Raw genomic sequence first — 17,980 nt, forward strand, 5'->3', positions numbered from 1 at the left:
AGACCAAAGAGCCAGTAGGAGTTCATTGAATGTGATTTATTAACTAACCTCTAAAGAAAGGATACAACTCACTGTCTTCTGTGAAAACACCAACTAAAACTGGAGTCAACTGTTGAAAATCTCCTATCTTCTTATAATCTACTAATGCCTTTGAGAACATCTTGTATCTATTACCATATAAAACTTTTTTTACCTGTAACCAAATTAATAAGAAATAGAGAGCTTTTTGTTTTGTTCAAGAAGTCCATTTTAAAATAGCTACATATAAAATGTTATGAAATGTATTTGTTGGAAAATTGGAAAAGCTAATTACTCAAAAAATAACTGTCCCATCCCCTTTTCTTACACATTGATTTATGACAAAAATTTGAAACCCTTTCAATGATGTCCAGCCATAGAATCTCAATGCAATAAAACTATTATAAAAGATTCATATATGTCACTCATTTATTGGCTTTCAAATGAGTATGTTTTCAGACTATTGTGATAATGTGAACATTCACTAACCTCAGATATATAAGATTCAGCTGTTTGTAAATGATTAGATTTCACTGTTGCTGGTAAATCATCTAGAATGTCAGCAGCAGAACTCTTACTATCTATTTCACCTCTCTTCTGAAATTAAAGATCAAAAGTCCCTGTAAATTTAAACTCCATTAGACTTGAATGTTTTACAGAATTCTGCAAAATTGAAGTAAATAAATTTGATTATCTCCCTCTATAAAATATTCCTTTATGCTCATCCTCAGGTAATGTCCTACAAAAGTCAGCAATTCATCAACAAGTATGCACTCATTGCTTAGTGAAACATACACCACTTATAATTCAAAGCATAGGTATACAGGAAATAGGTGTTTTGACAGATCTAAGAGTTCACACACCATACAATCCATCCCCGTCTAGCTGACGAAATATGAATGTGTTCTGTTTGTGAAGAAATTAAAAACATTTGGATTGTCTATGTAGTTATCAAACTTTTTTTCGTTTCACATCTCAAATATCTTTAACAACCATTAGTAATTACCTTAATTGTAATCTTCTTCCTAGCCTGTTTTTTGTAGACCATTTTATCTGGTGGAAGCCTAAATGGAGAACCCTGAAATATTAAACTGACATCATAATTTCAGTCTGTAAAAAAATAGACTTTATATTTGTATGTTTTGGGGTTTTTTTCTTACAGCATTTATTGTATTCATATACAGATAAACATGTAGTTATTTCAAAAGATTGGGAAATCATTTACTAATGAAATCTGAAAGAAACTTATAGAACCATTCTTGCAGTCATTACTTCCCTAACAAACAAATCTCAATGACCACATATTTCAAAAGAAACCAGAAGAAGCAATACATCAGCAATACACAAAATTTGCTAGACAACTAATAGGATCTTTTATAATATTCTATGACATATGAGAAAGCATACTACTACTACAGTCTACTATTATTAGTACTAATGATAAAAATATTACCTGACTATCATTAGCTGGCGATTTACACTGAAAATAAATGTGTAAAAAAATATAAACCAAACTTTATATAATTAAATAAACAAGCAATCAATACTTATCTGGCCTTTGTTAGTCTTGTATTATTTTAATTTTAGTTTCTTGTGTACAATTTGGAAATTAGTATGGCGTTCATTATCACTGGACTAGTATATATTTGTTTAGGGGCCAGCTGAAGGACGCCTCCGGGTGCGGGAATTTCTCGCTACATTGAAGACCTGTTGGTGACCCTCTGCTGTTGTTTTTTATTTGGGCGGGTTGTTGTCTCTTTGACACATTCCCCATTTCCATTCTCAATTTTATTAATATTTATTCTATATTCTCACAGGAAAAATTTAGAAAATTATATTTTTATAAGAACAAATTCTGGTTCTAAAGCCTGAATTTTATAAAATGCATAAAATATTTTACATTTTGATGAGTTTTAAGCTTTAACTAACTCTATAACAAAGTAACAATAAATCTTATTAATAGCATATTATGAACATGAACAGATTAATGTGATAAGAATATGAATGCTGCAAGTCAGACGTGCTGAGCCAGAATTTTAACATTCTGGTTCACAAGGAAACAGTCATCAGGAAGACGACATGCTACAAGAACAAATTATTCTGCTTCAAGACTCTTTTCTATATCATCAGCATACTTAGCAGAGAGGCAGCAATTACCATTTTAACAATTTTTGGTTTGACCCGGTTCTTGAATAGAATCGTTGACTAGAAGAGCATGCTTTCTGATAACCATTGATACAACTTTGTCTCAATTGAGGAATCATCCTTAAATCTTTATAATGACTGTTGAAGAAAAAAAATCCACTGCTGGCTGGATTATAAAGATATAACAAAGCTGTTTCCTTTAGGAAGCAAATTAACAAAGACTGAAAAAGGCAACAGACTTTAAAAGAATTTATTATTTTAACTTCAAACCCAGCAGTTCTTTAACATACCTCACTGTCTGTTAATGCTCCAAGTAATCCTCTTTTAATTTCCTGAGTTGAAGATGAAGCTTTGCTACCTCCTTCATACTGAATACTTAACTTGGAATAGTTATTACTGTTATCTAGGGAAAAAATTGATAATTCAAATAAAAGAATATCAAAATAATACATTTTATAAAATTACTGATACAACCATTGATAGAAGGTATTTCATACAATTGGGTTTGTGGATTGAATAAAAACTATACGGAAAGAACTGACATATCAGACTTCAAACATTAAATATGATGTAACACTATTAAACTTTGAGTTGGTTCTTGACATCATGTAGTTTACAACTTAATCAATACAGTTTAGTAAACAACAGTTACTCACAGTCATATAGAACAACTAGATTGTGGTTACATGTCTTTCCTACTTTACTGATTCAATTAAATTTGATGTTAAACATCTTTAGATGAAGGTATTACTACTAACACCAATTTAACTTTTAATATCATGGTATTTATAATGACACATGAAAATGAAGGCAAGGTGAAAGGAACCCTGTTAGTAAGATGTTCACCCAATACAGTTGACCTATTACTAACAGTATATATGTACCACCAGCATTTTTGGAATGTAACAAACTTTTGTAACCTTTGATATGTTTCAAACTAGCAACATGATCAGATACTCTTCCAGCTTTAGCAATATTTGTAGGACCAGCTGATCTTGACGTAGTTGGAAGGAAATATGCTCCAGGAGAAGTTTTTATACCAATCTTTTTCTTAGGCTTTGATGCAGGCATCTGTAATAAACAGCAATTAATGTTATATGCTATGTAGTTCTATTACAAATGTTTGGCATCGATTGGATCATCACTCTAAGCAATTCAAAAAGTTTGTTGAGTAATTGTTTCAAACTTTTTTATGCTTTATTTAAGATAATGTAGGACTTTATTATTTTACAAGTATCAAATTATGACTGAAAAATTTTGTTATAATTATTTACCTTCTGTTCAGCAGTTTTAAAGAACACTGTTATTTCCTTCAGTGCTTGTCCAAAGTTTTGACACTTTTGAACATTTGGCCTCACCCAAATTGGCAACTGACTTATAGAATCAGGTGAAGAAAACCTTGAATTGAAAGTAAGACACTTATTAGAACAGTACAAACCCTTTAAAAAATTCTTAAGTTCAAATTTTAAAATACTAGCAATGACACTTTTTTGTAATCTGTTGACATCTTAGTATATCTCAAAATAAATAAGAAGATGTGGTATGAGTTAGAGTGAGATAACTCTCCATCCAAGTCACCATGTATAAAAGTTAACAATTATAGGTCGAAATATAATTTTATTAAGTTGGCAATTTTGTAAAAATATGTCATACATAATAAAACCCTACAAAATTAACAATGTAGTTCTTATGTGGAAGTTTAAATGGCAAATGTTGGCTTTTCTATAGATCTGTACATTTGTGGCATTTATTTCAAAAAATGTTTCCACAGTGATATTGTGGCGTCATCAAGTGCTGTATGTTTGTAATCAGTTCCTGCCATTAAAGAATTTAATTTGTAATATTTTCATGGTGGCATTTTCACAATATACCTTGTATCACAGAGTAAAATAGCTCCAAAATCTTGTCTGTGTCTGATAACTCTACCAATAGCTTGATTAACTGCTCTTGAGGCTTGCTGTCTGTACCATTCTTTACCTGTTAAATGCTGTAATTTGATACTAAACAAGTTGTACTGTGAGCTATTGCTATTATTATAAGTATAAGATTAGGAAATTGATATTAAAGTGATGGTTATGAAAATGCATAAAACAGTATAGCTTGCTTAAACAAAAACTCAAAACCGATTTTTTTTCTTACAGCCAGAATATTTTTATTTACCAAATGAACTGATAGGGCAGAACCAATCTTTCCTTCATCAACCAATAATTTTTTAACACACTCAAACTTTTACAATACATGTCTTTTTCCCCCAACCCCGTCCCTAAAATCCCCAATAGACCAAAAGTGTCCGTTTTCACATCCCCTATACAAGTGGATAATTGTTATTTGCCAAAACAAGTCCACTTTTTATATGCCAGAACGTCTAAAAATTTTAAGCAGGGATGTCAACTATATGAAGATTTATAAGAATTTCCAATAAAACCTTTAAATCTAAGGGGCTTAATTGCTGCAAAAATAAACAATCTTTGCTGATTTTTCAAATTAATCTTCAATAAAATTATATATGAAGCTTATATGAATGAGAAACATAGGAACTAGAGAACATATAATGTTGCTTCTCCATATTATTAATATTTCAAAGGAACATAAATAAAAGTAACTTACTAAATATTGACTTTTTTTTAAGGTAAATGTTTAAATACCTTTACATTAGGTCTTCTTTTAACTTCATCTAAATACTGCATTTTAAGTACTACTCTAGGATCCATATACGGAGGATATGGGAGACCAGTTATCACAACAGCTCGTCCATTCTCATCAGCAAAGTCTAATCCTTCACTAACCTGACAAGTAAAAAGTTAACTGTTATAATTTTTCTCAATCACAAGTCATAAATACTGTAAATTAAGAAATTATTGCATGCATTTAATATTATGATTTTCGGAAAATAAACAAAAATGGGAGATTAATTATTGCAATTTCAGGAAAGTCTGCATTGAGTTATATATATATCAGATATTCCTACTTTTGCAATAATCCCCAAGTCACATTATTTACATTAATAAAAACCGCCCAATAGTTTTTGAATTTAAAGTAACCATATCATCTTCTGAGGAAAAATAAAAATAATCATAAAGTAATACAGTTCGTAACATTTTCTTGAGACAAATTCCTATTACAGTTTTTTTATATTCTTTAAATTTGAACTGTTGATGTGTCAAGTAACAAGATCATTTGTTTAGTAACTTCAAATTTAAATTATGCAAATATATCAAAATCTTTATCATAGCATGTAACTTTATTATGACATCTTACCTTTCCTCTGCATACTGCAACAAATATAGCTCCATTTAATGATGGGTCGTTTATCTTATTATAAAATTCAAACATTGCCTACAACAGAAATACAACAAATATGGCTCCATTTAATGATGGGTCGTTTATCTTATTATAAAATTTAAACATTGCCTACAACAGAAATACAACAAATATGGCTCCATTTAATGATGGGTCGTTTATCTTATTATAAAATTCAAACATTGCCTACAACAGAAAAACAACAAATATGGCTCCATTTAATGAAGGGTCGTTTATCTTATTATAAAATTCAAACATTGTCTACAACAGAAATACAACAAATATGGCACCATTTAATGAAGGGTCGTTTATTTCACCATACAATTCAAACAAAGTCTACAATAAAAGTACAACATATATGGTTCAACAAATCTGATAGTACTATCTAAGATCAATGATAAATAGCTGATTGAATACATGCATCTCTCTTCCTCCTTTATCTTTTCCTTTGATAATTCATACATCTTAAAAGATTCCTTTTGTTGGGGGTTTAAATCTGTTGTATGGGTCTGACATCCAATATAGGAAACGGATCCAAAGTCCAGCGTTCAAAGGAAAACTATCTTTGAAGTTAACCGAGTTGTTTATCTGTTGAGAGTTTTGATGATGAAAAAGAACCATACTGATTATATAGTGTACGAAACTTTTCTGGTGTTTCATAAAATGCAAATGTAAAAGGAGGTTACATAGAGTTCTTACTGTGAAATTATATTTCTACACATTTAATAAAAACTTACATCTTGGAAGTCCATTTTCCCTCTTGGTTCTACAAATACTGGCTTATATTGAGATATTCTGTTGAATATGTTGTTCTCCTACAATAAAACAATAAAACTATTATTGCAAGAACTTAAAGAAAAGCAATGGTAAATGGGACATGTTGTAGATTTGATCATTTGTATATTATGATTTGACCCAACTTGCAAAGACTTCTACTAATTTGTTTTTGTAATCTTGTGGGAAGAAAGGGGAGGCTTTGGGACTTATGTCTTATATAACACCCATTTGTTTTTTTCTCTGATAAAAGTTACATTTTTTACCCATGAAATATACACACACAAAATTCATATACTGTAGACATAAACATTTGAACATGTTAATGTATATTCATATCCCTTCAAATAAAAATAATTCAACAAGGATATCATATCTGACGAACTGGCATGATATATATGTCACATATATACTATGAGGAGGACAATGAATGTGTAAATTGTTGTTGTTCTATTGTTGATTAAATAATATCATAGATATACAAATACAAAATGTAATAACATATGGGACACTTTTACATTATATTTCTGAACATATTAACAATTGATAAGAAAAATGCATAACAACATACCTTCCAAAATTCTATACATTTATCCATTACTGGGTAAGAAGGAAAAAATATGAGTAATCCATTTGGAACTATTCTGGCAAAATTCACTGAAAAAAAATTAGAAATCTAGTGTTGTAGAAAGCATTTATAATTATATATTATTTTTATTTTTTTATACCTATGATGACTTTGTTAATTTCACTGACCAAGGGCATATGCGCGATAATTTGCACTACTTTGCTGGGAAAGGATATTATCAGTCAGTAAGATCAAAGTTAAATTTCATAAAAAAAAAAAACCGATAACATATCTTATTTATTTTAAAAAGTACAACGGAAAACATGTTAGTCTGTAGATAGATATCTCATTTACAATCATACCACATTAACTTATTTTAAAAATGTGACCCAACACCTTAAGAATAATATAAAATCAAAGGAAACTGTGCTAAATATCCTGTTGCAAAAATAACCCAAAATCTTTTATTGCTTGTAAAATTCAAAAATTTCTATAACAATCAAGGATTTTCTCAAGATTTCAGTTTAGACTAAGCATTTTCAGCAGTCTGTTATTCTGTTTAAAGTAAGGTTGCCTTATGCAATCCATTAAAAAGTTCATTTAATAAAATTTTTGGTTCTGTTATGACCAAGCTGATGATTAAAAAATCCAAATTAAGATAACAAATTCTCTTATCTGTTTTTGTTGGGGATTTGTTAGTAGGAGTTCTTACGTTGTGGTTTATTTATTGATAAAAACAATTCATATTCAGTACAAATTATTACTTCATTATTTTTATTTTTATGACACTACATCACTGATCAGGATCCAAAAAACAAATAGAATCTTGTTTTTAGAACCAACTTAACAAATCATCTATTTCAGATGTAACTTACCAATAGAATTTCCCAATGATGATTGGTAAGTTGGTGTGTACCTAAATACAGAAAGGAAAAACAGAAAATATCAAATAGAACAAGCTCTTTGGGAAGGAGACAGACTATATATAACTAGTTCACAATAGCATGCAAAAAGGCAAAAGGTTCCAAAATACATTTAGCATGAAAGAAATTACACAGAACATAAGTACAGTATTAATTAAACATGTGAAAATAAAGATGGCTCTATGTTAAATCAACCAATGATGATAAGTACTGTATGTGGATAACTAGAGATTGAGATTACAAATATTTATATTTATTCATCTATAAGAAAAAATATATTGTAATATCAAATATTTTTCATAAATTGAAATTCCATCAAAGGCAGAGTCAAAGTAGATGTGATTTTATTTTTTGTTTTACAGAATCATTGAATTAATTTTTAATAGATCTAATAATAAACAACTGGTTGTTCTGTATAAAATGAACATATTCTAATTTTGTAACTTTATTATTCTACCCACCTTGTTTCAAAGTTAGAATTAAGAGTAACACCATCTGGTCCTTTGTTGACAGTTCCTATCCAAACCTGGTGTTTTTCTATCACATGAGGATTTTCTAAGGTCACTGGAAATGGTCTGAAAATTAAAGGATATATTTATACTAAAATATTTTACAGAAGTATCATAAATTAATAGATTCTCAAGTCAATTTTAAAATTTGTTTGATGAAGTAAGGAGGCATTTTTTTCTTCTTCTACGCATGCAATCAAAATTACATACCATCTTGTTTATACCTCTTTCAATATTGTGCTTAATAAAATTTGATATTGAAAATTATTGTTATCTGTTTCACTGTTTAAATACTAACAACCCCTGCTATTTCTAAAATCATTTCTATTTTGATGAAGTCAGATTGATTTAGGTGTAATATTTAAAAAAATATTTCTTACATTTGCATCTCAAGAGTAAAAGATGAAAGAGGCGACAAAGTTCCACTGGTTAATATAATACATTTAATGCCATGTGCCATCAAGTCTACCATGCTGTGTCCAGGACTGAAACACCAATAGCTCAAAGTTTTACCTGTATATAAAAGTATGCATAACAGAAAAATGCATGTCAGTCATTCAATCTAAATAAATCTTCAACTTTCCTTTCCAATTTTACACTCATGAAAATGAACTGATCAAATGATACTCTTTGGACATATCATATCCCTAGAGGTAATTTTAATCTATTGCTTAGATTGATTTTTTGGTACAGTGACTACAATAAAATTTACAGATTCAGTGAAAAACTATAGACTTTATCTTTTTGTTTCAGGAAAAACATTGGATTCACAAATATAACTAGTCAAAGACAAAAATAAAATCATACTTAGTTAAACTATCTATCAAATTCAATTATGTGACATTGTTTGGTTTAAGAAATCCAAAGCCATTCTATTACTCTATACAATAAAAACTAAGGTATCTATCTACCTATCTTATCAGATGTACTGCTATTGGTAGCCCAACTTGTTATCTTTTGGAATTTTTTAGGCTCAGTCTTCTGAATGTGGACCTATTGATATGGTAGCAATAACATTTATATTATTACTGAAGTAGCTTTTAACCAGGTGCTCCGCAGGGCGCAGCTTTATACGACCGCAGAGGTCGAACCCTGAACAGTTGGGGCAAGTATGGACAAAACATTCAAGCATGATACAGCTCTGAATTTGGATTGTGATCAAATTTTTGACATTACATGGTTTTTTTTTACACAAAACAAATGCCAAGATTTTACAAATCAATTAAAGATTTCTTCTTCAAACTTTTTAAATCTAAAATTAAATAGTTGACACAGCATAGGTTTCTGACACAGAATGAATGTGGTCTAATGAACTTAAAAGGTTTTTTTTGCCTTTGAGCAAATCACTATGCTGTTGAATATTAATCCTCTCAAAAAAATGTTTGAAGAAATTTTCTTTTTATTTATGAAATCTGAAATGAGAAAAATTTAAACCCCCCCCCCCCCCTTTTTTTTCACATCCCCGTTTCCCTTTTTCAAAACTGATATCAATTCAAATTTCTAATGGAGTTTGCAACAATAACTACTCATTTAAATACATCATAAAATATTAAGATGTAAAAAAACTGCTTGTTATCACTGAATGGTAAAGATTATTTAAATTTATCAGTTGGTAGTAAAAAGTGTATATACATTGTATATTGTATATAACAAAGATTTAAGTTGATTCTGGACAAAGAAAGATAACTCCAATTAAAAAAAATTCTTGCTATTGCACAAATAGGATATTTCTTGCTTACTATTCTGGACAAAGAAAGATAACTCTAATTAAAAAAAAATTTGCTATTTCACAATATTGTGCAATTAGATATTTCTTGCCATTGCACAATACTGTGCAATTGAAAAGACTTGCTATTGCACAATACTTAATATAATAATTTTAGATCCTGATTTGGACCAACTTGAAAACTGGGCCCATAATCAAAAATCTAAGTACATGTTTAGATTCAGCATATCAAAGAGGCCCAAGAATTCAATTTTTGTTAAAATCAAACTTAGTTTAATTTTGGACCCTTTGGACTTTAATGTAGAATTTGAAATTTGAAAACAGGACCAAAAATGAAGAATCTACATACACAGTTAGATTTGGCATATCAAAGAACCCCAAGGATTCAATTTTTGATAAAATCAAACAAAGTTTAATTTTGGACCCTTTGGACCTTAATGTAGACCAATTTGAAAACTGGACCAAAAAAACTTCAATAATCAAGAATCTAAGTACATTTTTAGATTCAACATATCAAAGAACCCAACCGATTCATTTTTTGTCAAAATCAAACTAAGTTTAATTTTGGACCCTTTGGACCTTAATGTAGACCAATTTGAAAACGGGACCAAAAGTTGAGAATCTACATATACAGTTAGATTCGGCATATCAAAGAACCCCAATTATTCAATTTTGATGAAATCAAACAAAGTTTAATTTTGGACCCTTTGGGCCCCTTTTTCCTAAACTGTTGGGACCAAAACTCCCAAAATCAATACCAACCTTCCTTTTATGGTCATAAGCCTTGTGTTTAAATTTCATAGATTTGTATTTACTTATACTAACATTATAGTGCGAAAACCAAGAAAAATGCTTATTTGGGTCCCTTTTTGGCCCCTAATTCCTAATCTGTTGGGTCCTAAACTCCCAAAATCAATACCAACCTTCCTTTTGTGGTCATAAACATTGTGTTTAAATTTCATAGATTTCCATTTACTTAACCTAAGGTTATTGTGCAAAAACCAAGAAAAATGCTTATTTGGGCCCTTTATTGGCCCCTTATTCCTAAACTATTGAAACCAAAACTCCCAAAATCAATCCCAATCTTTCTTTTGTGGTCATAAACCTTGTGTCAAAATTTCATAGATTTCTATTAACTTAAACTAAAGTTATGGTGCGAAAACCAAGAAAATGCTTATTTGGGCCCTTTCTGGCCCCTTATTCCTAAAATGTTGGGACCAAAACTCCCAAAATCAATACCAACCTTCCTTTTATGGTCATAAACCTTGTGTTAAAATTTCATAGATTTCTATTCACTTTTACTAAAGTTAGAGTGCGAAAACTAAAAGTATTCGGACGCCGGACGACGACGACGACGACGACGACGACGACGACGCCGACGCCAACGTGATAGCAATATACGACGAAAATTTTTTCAAAATTTGCGGTCGTATAAAAAATTATAGACGATCTTGGACACACTATTTATATACATGTAATAATAATCAAACATTTATGCTTTTTCTTTGTGCTTTAGCCATATCATTTTTACATGGTATTGGTATCAAGTCATCGTCCGAAGACATTTGGTTTTCGTACAATAACTTTAGTATAAGTAAATAGAAATCTATGGAATTTTAACACAAGGTTTATGACCACAAAAGAAAGGTTTGGATTGATTTCTGGGGGTTATGGTCCTAACATTTAAGGAATTAAGGGCCAAAAAGGGGCCCAAATAAGCATTTTTCTAGTTTCCAGACAATAACTTATGGAATGGTGTATGGATCTCTCTGAAATTATACCACAAGTTTTCGTACCAAAAACAGATGGTAAGAATTGGCTTTGGAGGTTATGGCTCAAACCGTTTAGGGGCAAAAAAGAGGAAAAAACAAGGATGTCCTGGTTAATGGTACAAAACATAATTTAATGTTCAAATTTGAGTTGGTTGACCGTTAGGGAATAACAAATGATATCTGATATGTTCCTTACGTCGTAACTTCCAGCCCCGTCCCTTTCATGAATGTGACCTACCGATTTAAGACTATTTACCGGATTTGTTATAACACAAGCAACACGGCGGGTGCCACATGTGGAGCAGGATCTGCTTCCGTACTATTGTTGGTCTTTTTCATTTTTAACCATGGCGTTGTCAGTTTTTTTTTCTTCGATTTATGAGTTTGATGGTCTCTCTAGTATCTTTCGTCCCTCTTTTAAAAGCAGTGTAAGGGAGGTAATTCAAATACATTGACAATTACCTCCCTTACACTGCTATTAAAATATGATTAAAAAGAAATTTTTTAGTATCAATGTCAATACTACCTGATATTATCGCTATTTTTATGAAATTTTCCTTTGCTCTTACCGACTGATAGTTTCCTTTCTCAGCACAGAAAGGTGATATGAAAAATTGTCCCTAGAATGCACATGTCAATGAAATAAACAACATCGTCATAGGTAAAATAGCGATAAACATTGGTCATCTCAACTTAATTGCTTTTCTCTCTTTTGACGTACCGGCTCAAGCGAGAAAATTAATCTCATTGAGATGATCAACAATAATCTATAATTACAAGATCAGATAATACAACAGTAAAATAATTCTTGCTCTTTCAACTATTATAATCTTAATGGCAAATGTCATATATGTCTCTTGTTATATATCTACAATATAATACAAATGAATGACGCTAGAAATGTAGGTAATAGTGTTCTATTTATGGAAGGATGTTATAACAAAACCAGGTAAACTATGAAGAACATGGTAAAAGTCTCAACAATATTGTTATACATGTAGAATACCTTATATGATTTAGCTAATTCAGCCATATGCAATTGCATGCTCCCTCCATCCGATAAATCTCGACAAAATATTATCTGAAATAAAGTCAAACATGCCCAGTATAATCCTTATGTTTAATATAAATATGCATTAAAATAAAAACCAAATATGTATGTATTCTCTGTTCATGCTGTTGAAAGCAGATAAAGCTAAATGAAAGTAACAGGAAGAGGTTTTATGTCAGCAATTCTTTCTTTAATTTTTTTTGGCAAATTCTGGAGTTGTTATTTTGAATGTGGTCAATTTGAAAGAATAATAATTTTATAGACAAATTGTTCACTACAAGAAATCTTGTAAATCATAATTACTGTTGAGTCAAGACGAAGGTATAATTATATACTAACTTTAAGTATATCACAGACTTTTGTGAGACCAGCTCCCTTTGTACTGAATCCAGTCAGTGCTTTAAATGAAAAAAAAAATCTTTTTGGGAAAAAGAGTATTTGATATGAAAAAAGAAATACAATATACCCATGCATTAACTGTTTGATGTTACAAAAACACAAGATTAAAGAAAACAAAAACAAAAGCAAAGACATTATACAGCTGTGAAAAATACTGTGTCTACACCAGCGCTTCCAAATAAAAAAAAATCAAGCCACCTAGACATTCTATTTCAATCTCATTTTTCAACTTTTTCAACTTTGTAACTGAAAACAATTAAGTAACCTTTCAGACAATGAAAATCTTGAAAACGAATACTTCATCTTTGATATGAATTCTGTAAAATAAAAACTATAATCTGTGTATTTGTCAAGCATCATCAAGATTAAGCCATTCTCTCAACGTCATTAATAATATTGTAAAATTGTGCTATTTTTAGACATTAAAATAACAAAATATGTTAATTGGTACAACTGGTAACAAAAGAAATGAATTCAGAACTTACAATATCTTTAGTAATTGACAAAATACCTCCAAATCAAAGTTTTGGTAATATTTCTGACATTTTGTTCTTTTGCATTTGTTTGCACCTGTCCTAAGTCAGAAATCTGATGTTCAGTAGTTGTTGTTTGTTGGTGCGGTTCATAAGAATTTCTCGTTTTTTTTAATATAGATTAGATCGATGGTTTAACTCTTTGAATGGTTTTACATTAGTCATTTTTGGAGCCCTTTATAGTTTGCTGATCAGTGAGCCAAGGCACTTTGACCTATAATGGTTTACTTTTACAAATTGTGACTTAGATGGAGAGTTGTCTCATTGGAACTCATACCACTTCTTCTTATATCTAATTACAGAATATCTATTTCAAAAATCATAATCAACAAAATTTAACACCATAGTCAACTAATCAATCGTCTAATAAATGAAGTTAATTCTTACCATCTTGAGAAACATAATTTATTATCTTGTCCAGCAATTCAATTAAAAAGTTCTTAGTATCAAAGCCAATGGACACATTTCTCAAAAGTTCAAAAATAAACCTGTAAAAACATATTCAAAGATATAAAATCTGCATGCACAGAAATGCTTATTTGGAAATCAATGACACAAGGTTCAGTTCCTCACTGTTAATTCCTGCAATAACTGTGAGGATGAGCCAGTAGAAGTAAAATGAAATGAATATTTATCAAATAGAAGATTTCATTGAAACTAAATAATTATCAACTGGAATATTTGTGTATAATGCCAAAATAACATGTTTTAAAGGGCTAGTTATATCATCATAAGTAAATCTCTTTTTCTTCAATTTCATTAACAGGTCCATTAATTGAAGGTAGTTCATTCTTTGACATTAAGTTAAGGTAGCTGATGTCTTGTTGTATTTTTTTTTAAATAGACTTTTTGATATCTCTTTTACTTTGCATCAAACTATCTTGAAGTTTTAACATTGAATGATGATATAATAGTTTAAGATGTTTTCAATTCGTGTTTAAAGTTTGAAGTGATAACTGTAGAATCAACTTTTTCCATGTTCATGCACAGAAAAAGTCACTTTTAACTTAGTTTACCATTTAGAAATACAAAATAAAGAGAACTCACATGCCAGGTTTTGTGACTCCTTTACCATTACTGGGAACAGGAATTTCATCTATTTTATTTTCTAAATCTTTTAATGTGGCTAAAATATAACATAAACATAGGCTATACTATTATATGCTTGTAAAAACTTGATTGATCTCCTAAAAGAGGGACGAAAGATACCAAAGGGACAGTCAAACTCATAAATCTAAATCAAACTGACAACGCCATGGCTAAAAATGAAAAAGACAAACAGAAAAACAATAGTACACATGACACAACATAGAAAACTAAAGAATAAACAACACGAACCCCACCAAAAACTAGGGGTGATCTCAGGTGCTCCGGAAGGGTAAGCAGATCCTGCTCCACATGCGGCACCCGTCGTGTTGCTTATGTGATTACAAATCCGGTAAATAGTCTAATTCGGTAGGTCAAATTCATGAAAGGGAAGGGGATTGTAGTTACGACGTGAGGAACATATCCGATATCATTTGTGAAATGGTTATTCCATAACGGTCAACCAACTCGTGATGGCGTCCGTAAAATTTACGAAGGGATGATTTCAACTTCACCATTTGGAACTCTTGATTTAATAGCTTCCTTGTGAGCAGTAACCCTCTATCAAGAAAAATCTAAAGTAGATTATTAAAGATTTTGACCAAATTATTAATTGTCAGAAATTATACCAAACTGAAGTCGAGTCAAATCTAGCAGGATTAAAGTATACCTTTCTGTTGCTTATGTACTACTGACATTGATGCCTGGACTGTGGCTCTCCTTAATTAGTTTGGTAAAATTACAGATCAGTTGTAGTTTAATTTAAACTGGCTAATTTCATTGAGACTGCCATGTCATTTCTTTATTTCATGAACGTTGTTTGTCTTTTGATTAATATTTTAACTACCTTTCAACCGCAGAAGATCTTCAAGAGTAAATTCTGGTTCTGCAATAAATGACAAAAAGTATAAGATATCAAGTGACAATTGACAATTTAACCTCAAGGTGGACTACTGTAATGTATTGGTTATTTTAAATGAGGAGCTGGAATGGGTTACTATTTCAAGCTTCAAAACATATGGTAACAGTGATAGATTTAGTTTAGGTATATGATATGGTTGCAAGGAACAATATTTTTCTACACATTCTTACTCCATTTTGATTCTCTGGCATTGTATTAAAAACACACATTGTTGTCTAGCACCAGAGAAGTGAAATTAACAGATTTATTTCACATGCGAAATTTTCATTTTGATATTACAGGGAAATCACAGCATTTCACTGTGGCCATTGTTATAAAAGAAAATCTTCAGTGCCCGAGATGGTTACACTGCATTCCTTATTCATTTTACTCACTAAATGACAAATTTACCTGTTTTTTATATCTACATCAGCCTTTAATTCAAATACAAAAATATATTATAATAAAATTTCTGTCTTTAGTAAGAATAACCCAGCATTTAACCTTTTGGGAAGCAATCATAGAAGTAATTTACATTTTTCAAGTATTAACAGTAGAAGTGAAGTTCAGATGAAATTAAATTGTTTTACATGAGCACCTTACCAGGCATAGTAGAGGAATCTGTCATTTCCACCAAACTTTGATCTTCATGTTTTGTCAGTTCATAGATTTTTTCTGAGAGCTTTGCAAGTTCTTCAATGGCTGTTGCTAAATCAGTAGAGGTCAAATCAAAGGAAGAACTATCCTCACAAATCTTCTCCTAAAAGTGATTAAGTAGTTCTGATCAGGTTCTGTGTTTATAATAATACAATGTGAACTACCTACCATATTAAAAGGGTAAGCAATTTGTGACACTCATTTTTAGAAATTGATGATGTTCATGTTTAGTTTACATTTTAATTTGAAATCAAAACTCTTGCCACTACTATTTTATTTATAAATAAACTGAATATTTATGAAAGACAAGCAAAACTACACAACATCTGTCTTTAATTTTTTTTTAATCTACATTATCATGATACAATGTACAAAATGCACTTATCTAAATAAAGACAAATTCTCACATAAGTGTTTATCAAAATCCAAACCCTTTTATCACTTTTTAATAATTTTTTTTAGAGCTAACCTAGTCCAATTAAACATCTATGGTATTATCATCTTACCAAATTATGAGCTTCATCAAATATGACAATGTTGCCTTGGAGTTCAACACCATGAGCTTTCCTCGACTGAAAAAGAAGGTATTACAACAGAAAAAAATCTATAACAGAATGTTTCTTTTCAAAGATTATGAAGTAGTAATCACTGATATGCATAAACACTTTATGCTGAGTTTAACCCTTTTTCATAAATTAAAATGCTAGTTTTAAAAACTGACCAAAAGAAAAAATGGGGTTATAGTCCAATTTTTAGCCATACTACAAAATAGAAAGAATAATTTATCAAATTAAATTATCTAAATTATCTCCCCTTATGCAGCAAAGTTTTATTAAACATTTTTTTAATCAATCAATGAAAAAATATTCTATATTAATAGAAACAGTAGAAATAATTATATAATATCACAAAACTTTCTTCATTTATATGAAAAAATATTTCTAACCCAAAATGTGCTTATTACATAAAACTAGAGGCTCTAAAGAGCCTGTGTCGCTCACCTTGGTCTATGTGACTATTAAACAAAGGAAGCAGATGGATTCATGACAAAATTGTATTTTGGTGATGATGATGTGTTTGTACATCTTACTTTAATGAACATCCTTGCAGCTTACAATTATCTCTATCTATAATGAACTTGGCCCAGTAGTTTCAGTGGAAAATTTTAGTAAAATTTACAAATTTTATAAAAATTGTTGAAAATTGACTATAAAGGACAATAACTCCTTAGGGGGTCAATTGACCATTTCGGTCATGTTGACTTATTTGTAAATCTTACTTTGCTGAACATTATTGCTGTTTACAGTTTATCTCTATCTATAATAATATTCAAGACAATAACCAAAAACAGCAAAATTTCCTTAAAATTACCAATTCAGGGGCAGCAACCCAACAACGGGTTGTCCGATTCATTTGAAAATTTCGGGGCAGATAGATCTTGACCTGATAAACAATTTAACTCCATGTCAGATTTGCTCTAAACGCTTTGGTTTTTGAGTTATAAGCCAAAAACTGCATTTTACCCCTATGTTCTATTTTTAGCCATGGCGGCCATCTTGGTTGGATGGCCGGGTCATCGGACACATTTTTTAAACTAGATACCCCAAAGATGATTGTG

The 17,980-nt window shown here is 30.4% G+C and overlaps 2 protein-coding genes across 4 annotated transcripts in view; one reads left to right on the forward strand and one right to left on the reverse strand.

Annotated features, from left to right (window-relative positions):
- Positions 1-17,980, forward strand: part of LOC139516491 (uncharacterized) — a 735,418-nt gene that overhangs the window by 130,869 nt on the left and 586,569 nt on the right. The window lies entirely within an intron of this gene.
- LOC139516434 (regulator of telomere elongation helicase 1-like) overlaps positions 1-17,980 on the reverse strand; it is a 36,600-nt gene that overhangs the window by 3,057 nt on the left and 15,563 nt on the right. For all 3 annotated transcript variants that reach the window (XM_071306541.1, XM_071306550.1, XM_071306559.1), the window contains exons 9-31: positions 16,869-16,934; positions 16,309-16,465; positions 15,652-15,690; positions 14,766-14,844; positions 14,106-14,206; positions 13,126-13,184; positions 12,742-12,816; positions 9,149-9,230; positions 8,618-8,750; positions 8,190-8,303; positions 7,681-7,721; positions 6,809-6,894; positions 6,201-6,278; positions 5,422-5,499; positions 4,809-4,949; positions 4,035-4,150; positions 3,438-3,561; positions 3,084-3,234; positions 2,454-2,566; positions 1,472-1,498; positions 1,025-1,096; positions 508-615; positions 49-193 (exon numbers count right to left, since the gene is read on the reverse strand). In XM_071306541.1, coding sequence (XP_071162642.1) covers positions 49-193; positions 508-615; positions 1,025-1,096; positions 1,472-1,498; positions 2,454-2,566; positions 3,084-3,234; positions 3,438-3,561; positions 4,035-4,150; positions 4,809-4,949; positions 5,422-5,499; positions 6,201-6,278; positions 6,809-6,894; positions 7,681-7,721; positions 8,190-8,303; positions 8,618-8,750; positions 9,149-9,230; positions 12,742-12,816; positions 13,126-13,184; positions 14,106-14,206; positions 14,766-14,844; positions 15,652-15,690; positions 16,309-16,465; positions 16,869-16,934 — 2,185 coding nt within the window. The remainder of the gene's footprint in view (positions 1-48; positions 194-507; positions 616-1,024; positions 1,097-1,471; positions 1,499-2,453; positions 2,567-3,083; positions 3,235-3,437; positions 3,562-4,034; positions 4,151-4,808; positions 4,950-5,421; positions 5,500-6,200; positions 6,279-6,808; positions 6,895-7,680; positions 7,722-8,189; positions 8,304-8,617; positions 8,751-9,148; positions 9,231-12,741; positions 12,817-13,125; positions 13,185-14,105; positions 14,207-14,765; positions 14,845-15,651; positions 15,691-16,308; positions 16,466-16,868; positions 16,935-17,980) is intronic.

This window comes from Mytilus edulis, chromosome 1 (genome assembly GCF_963676685.1).
Source record: "Mytilus edulis chromosome 1, xbMytEdul2.2, whole genome shotgun sequence".
NCBI lineage: Eukaryota > Metazoa > Mollusca > Bivalvia > Mytilida > Mytilidae > Mytilus > Mytilus edulis.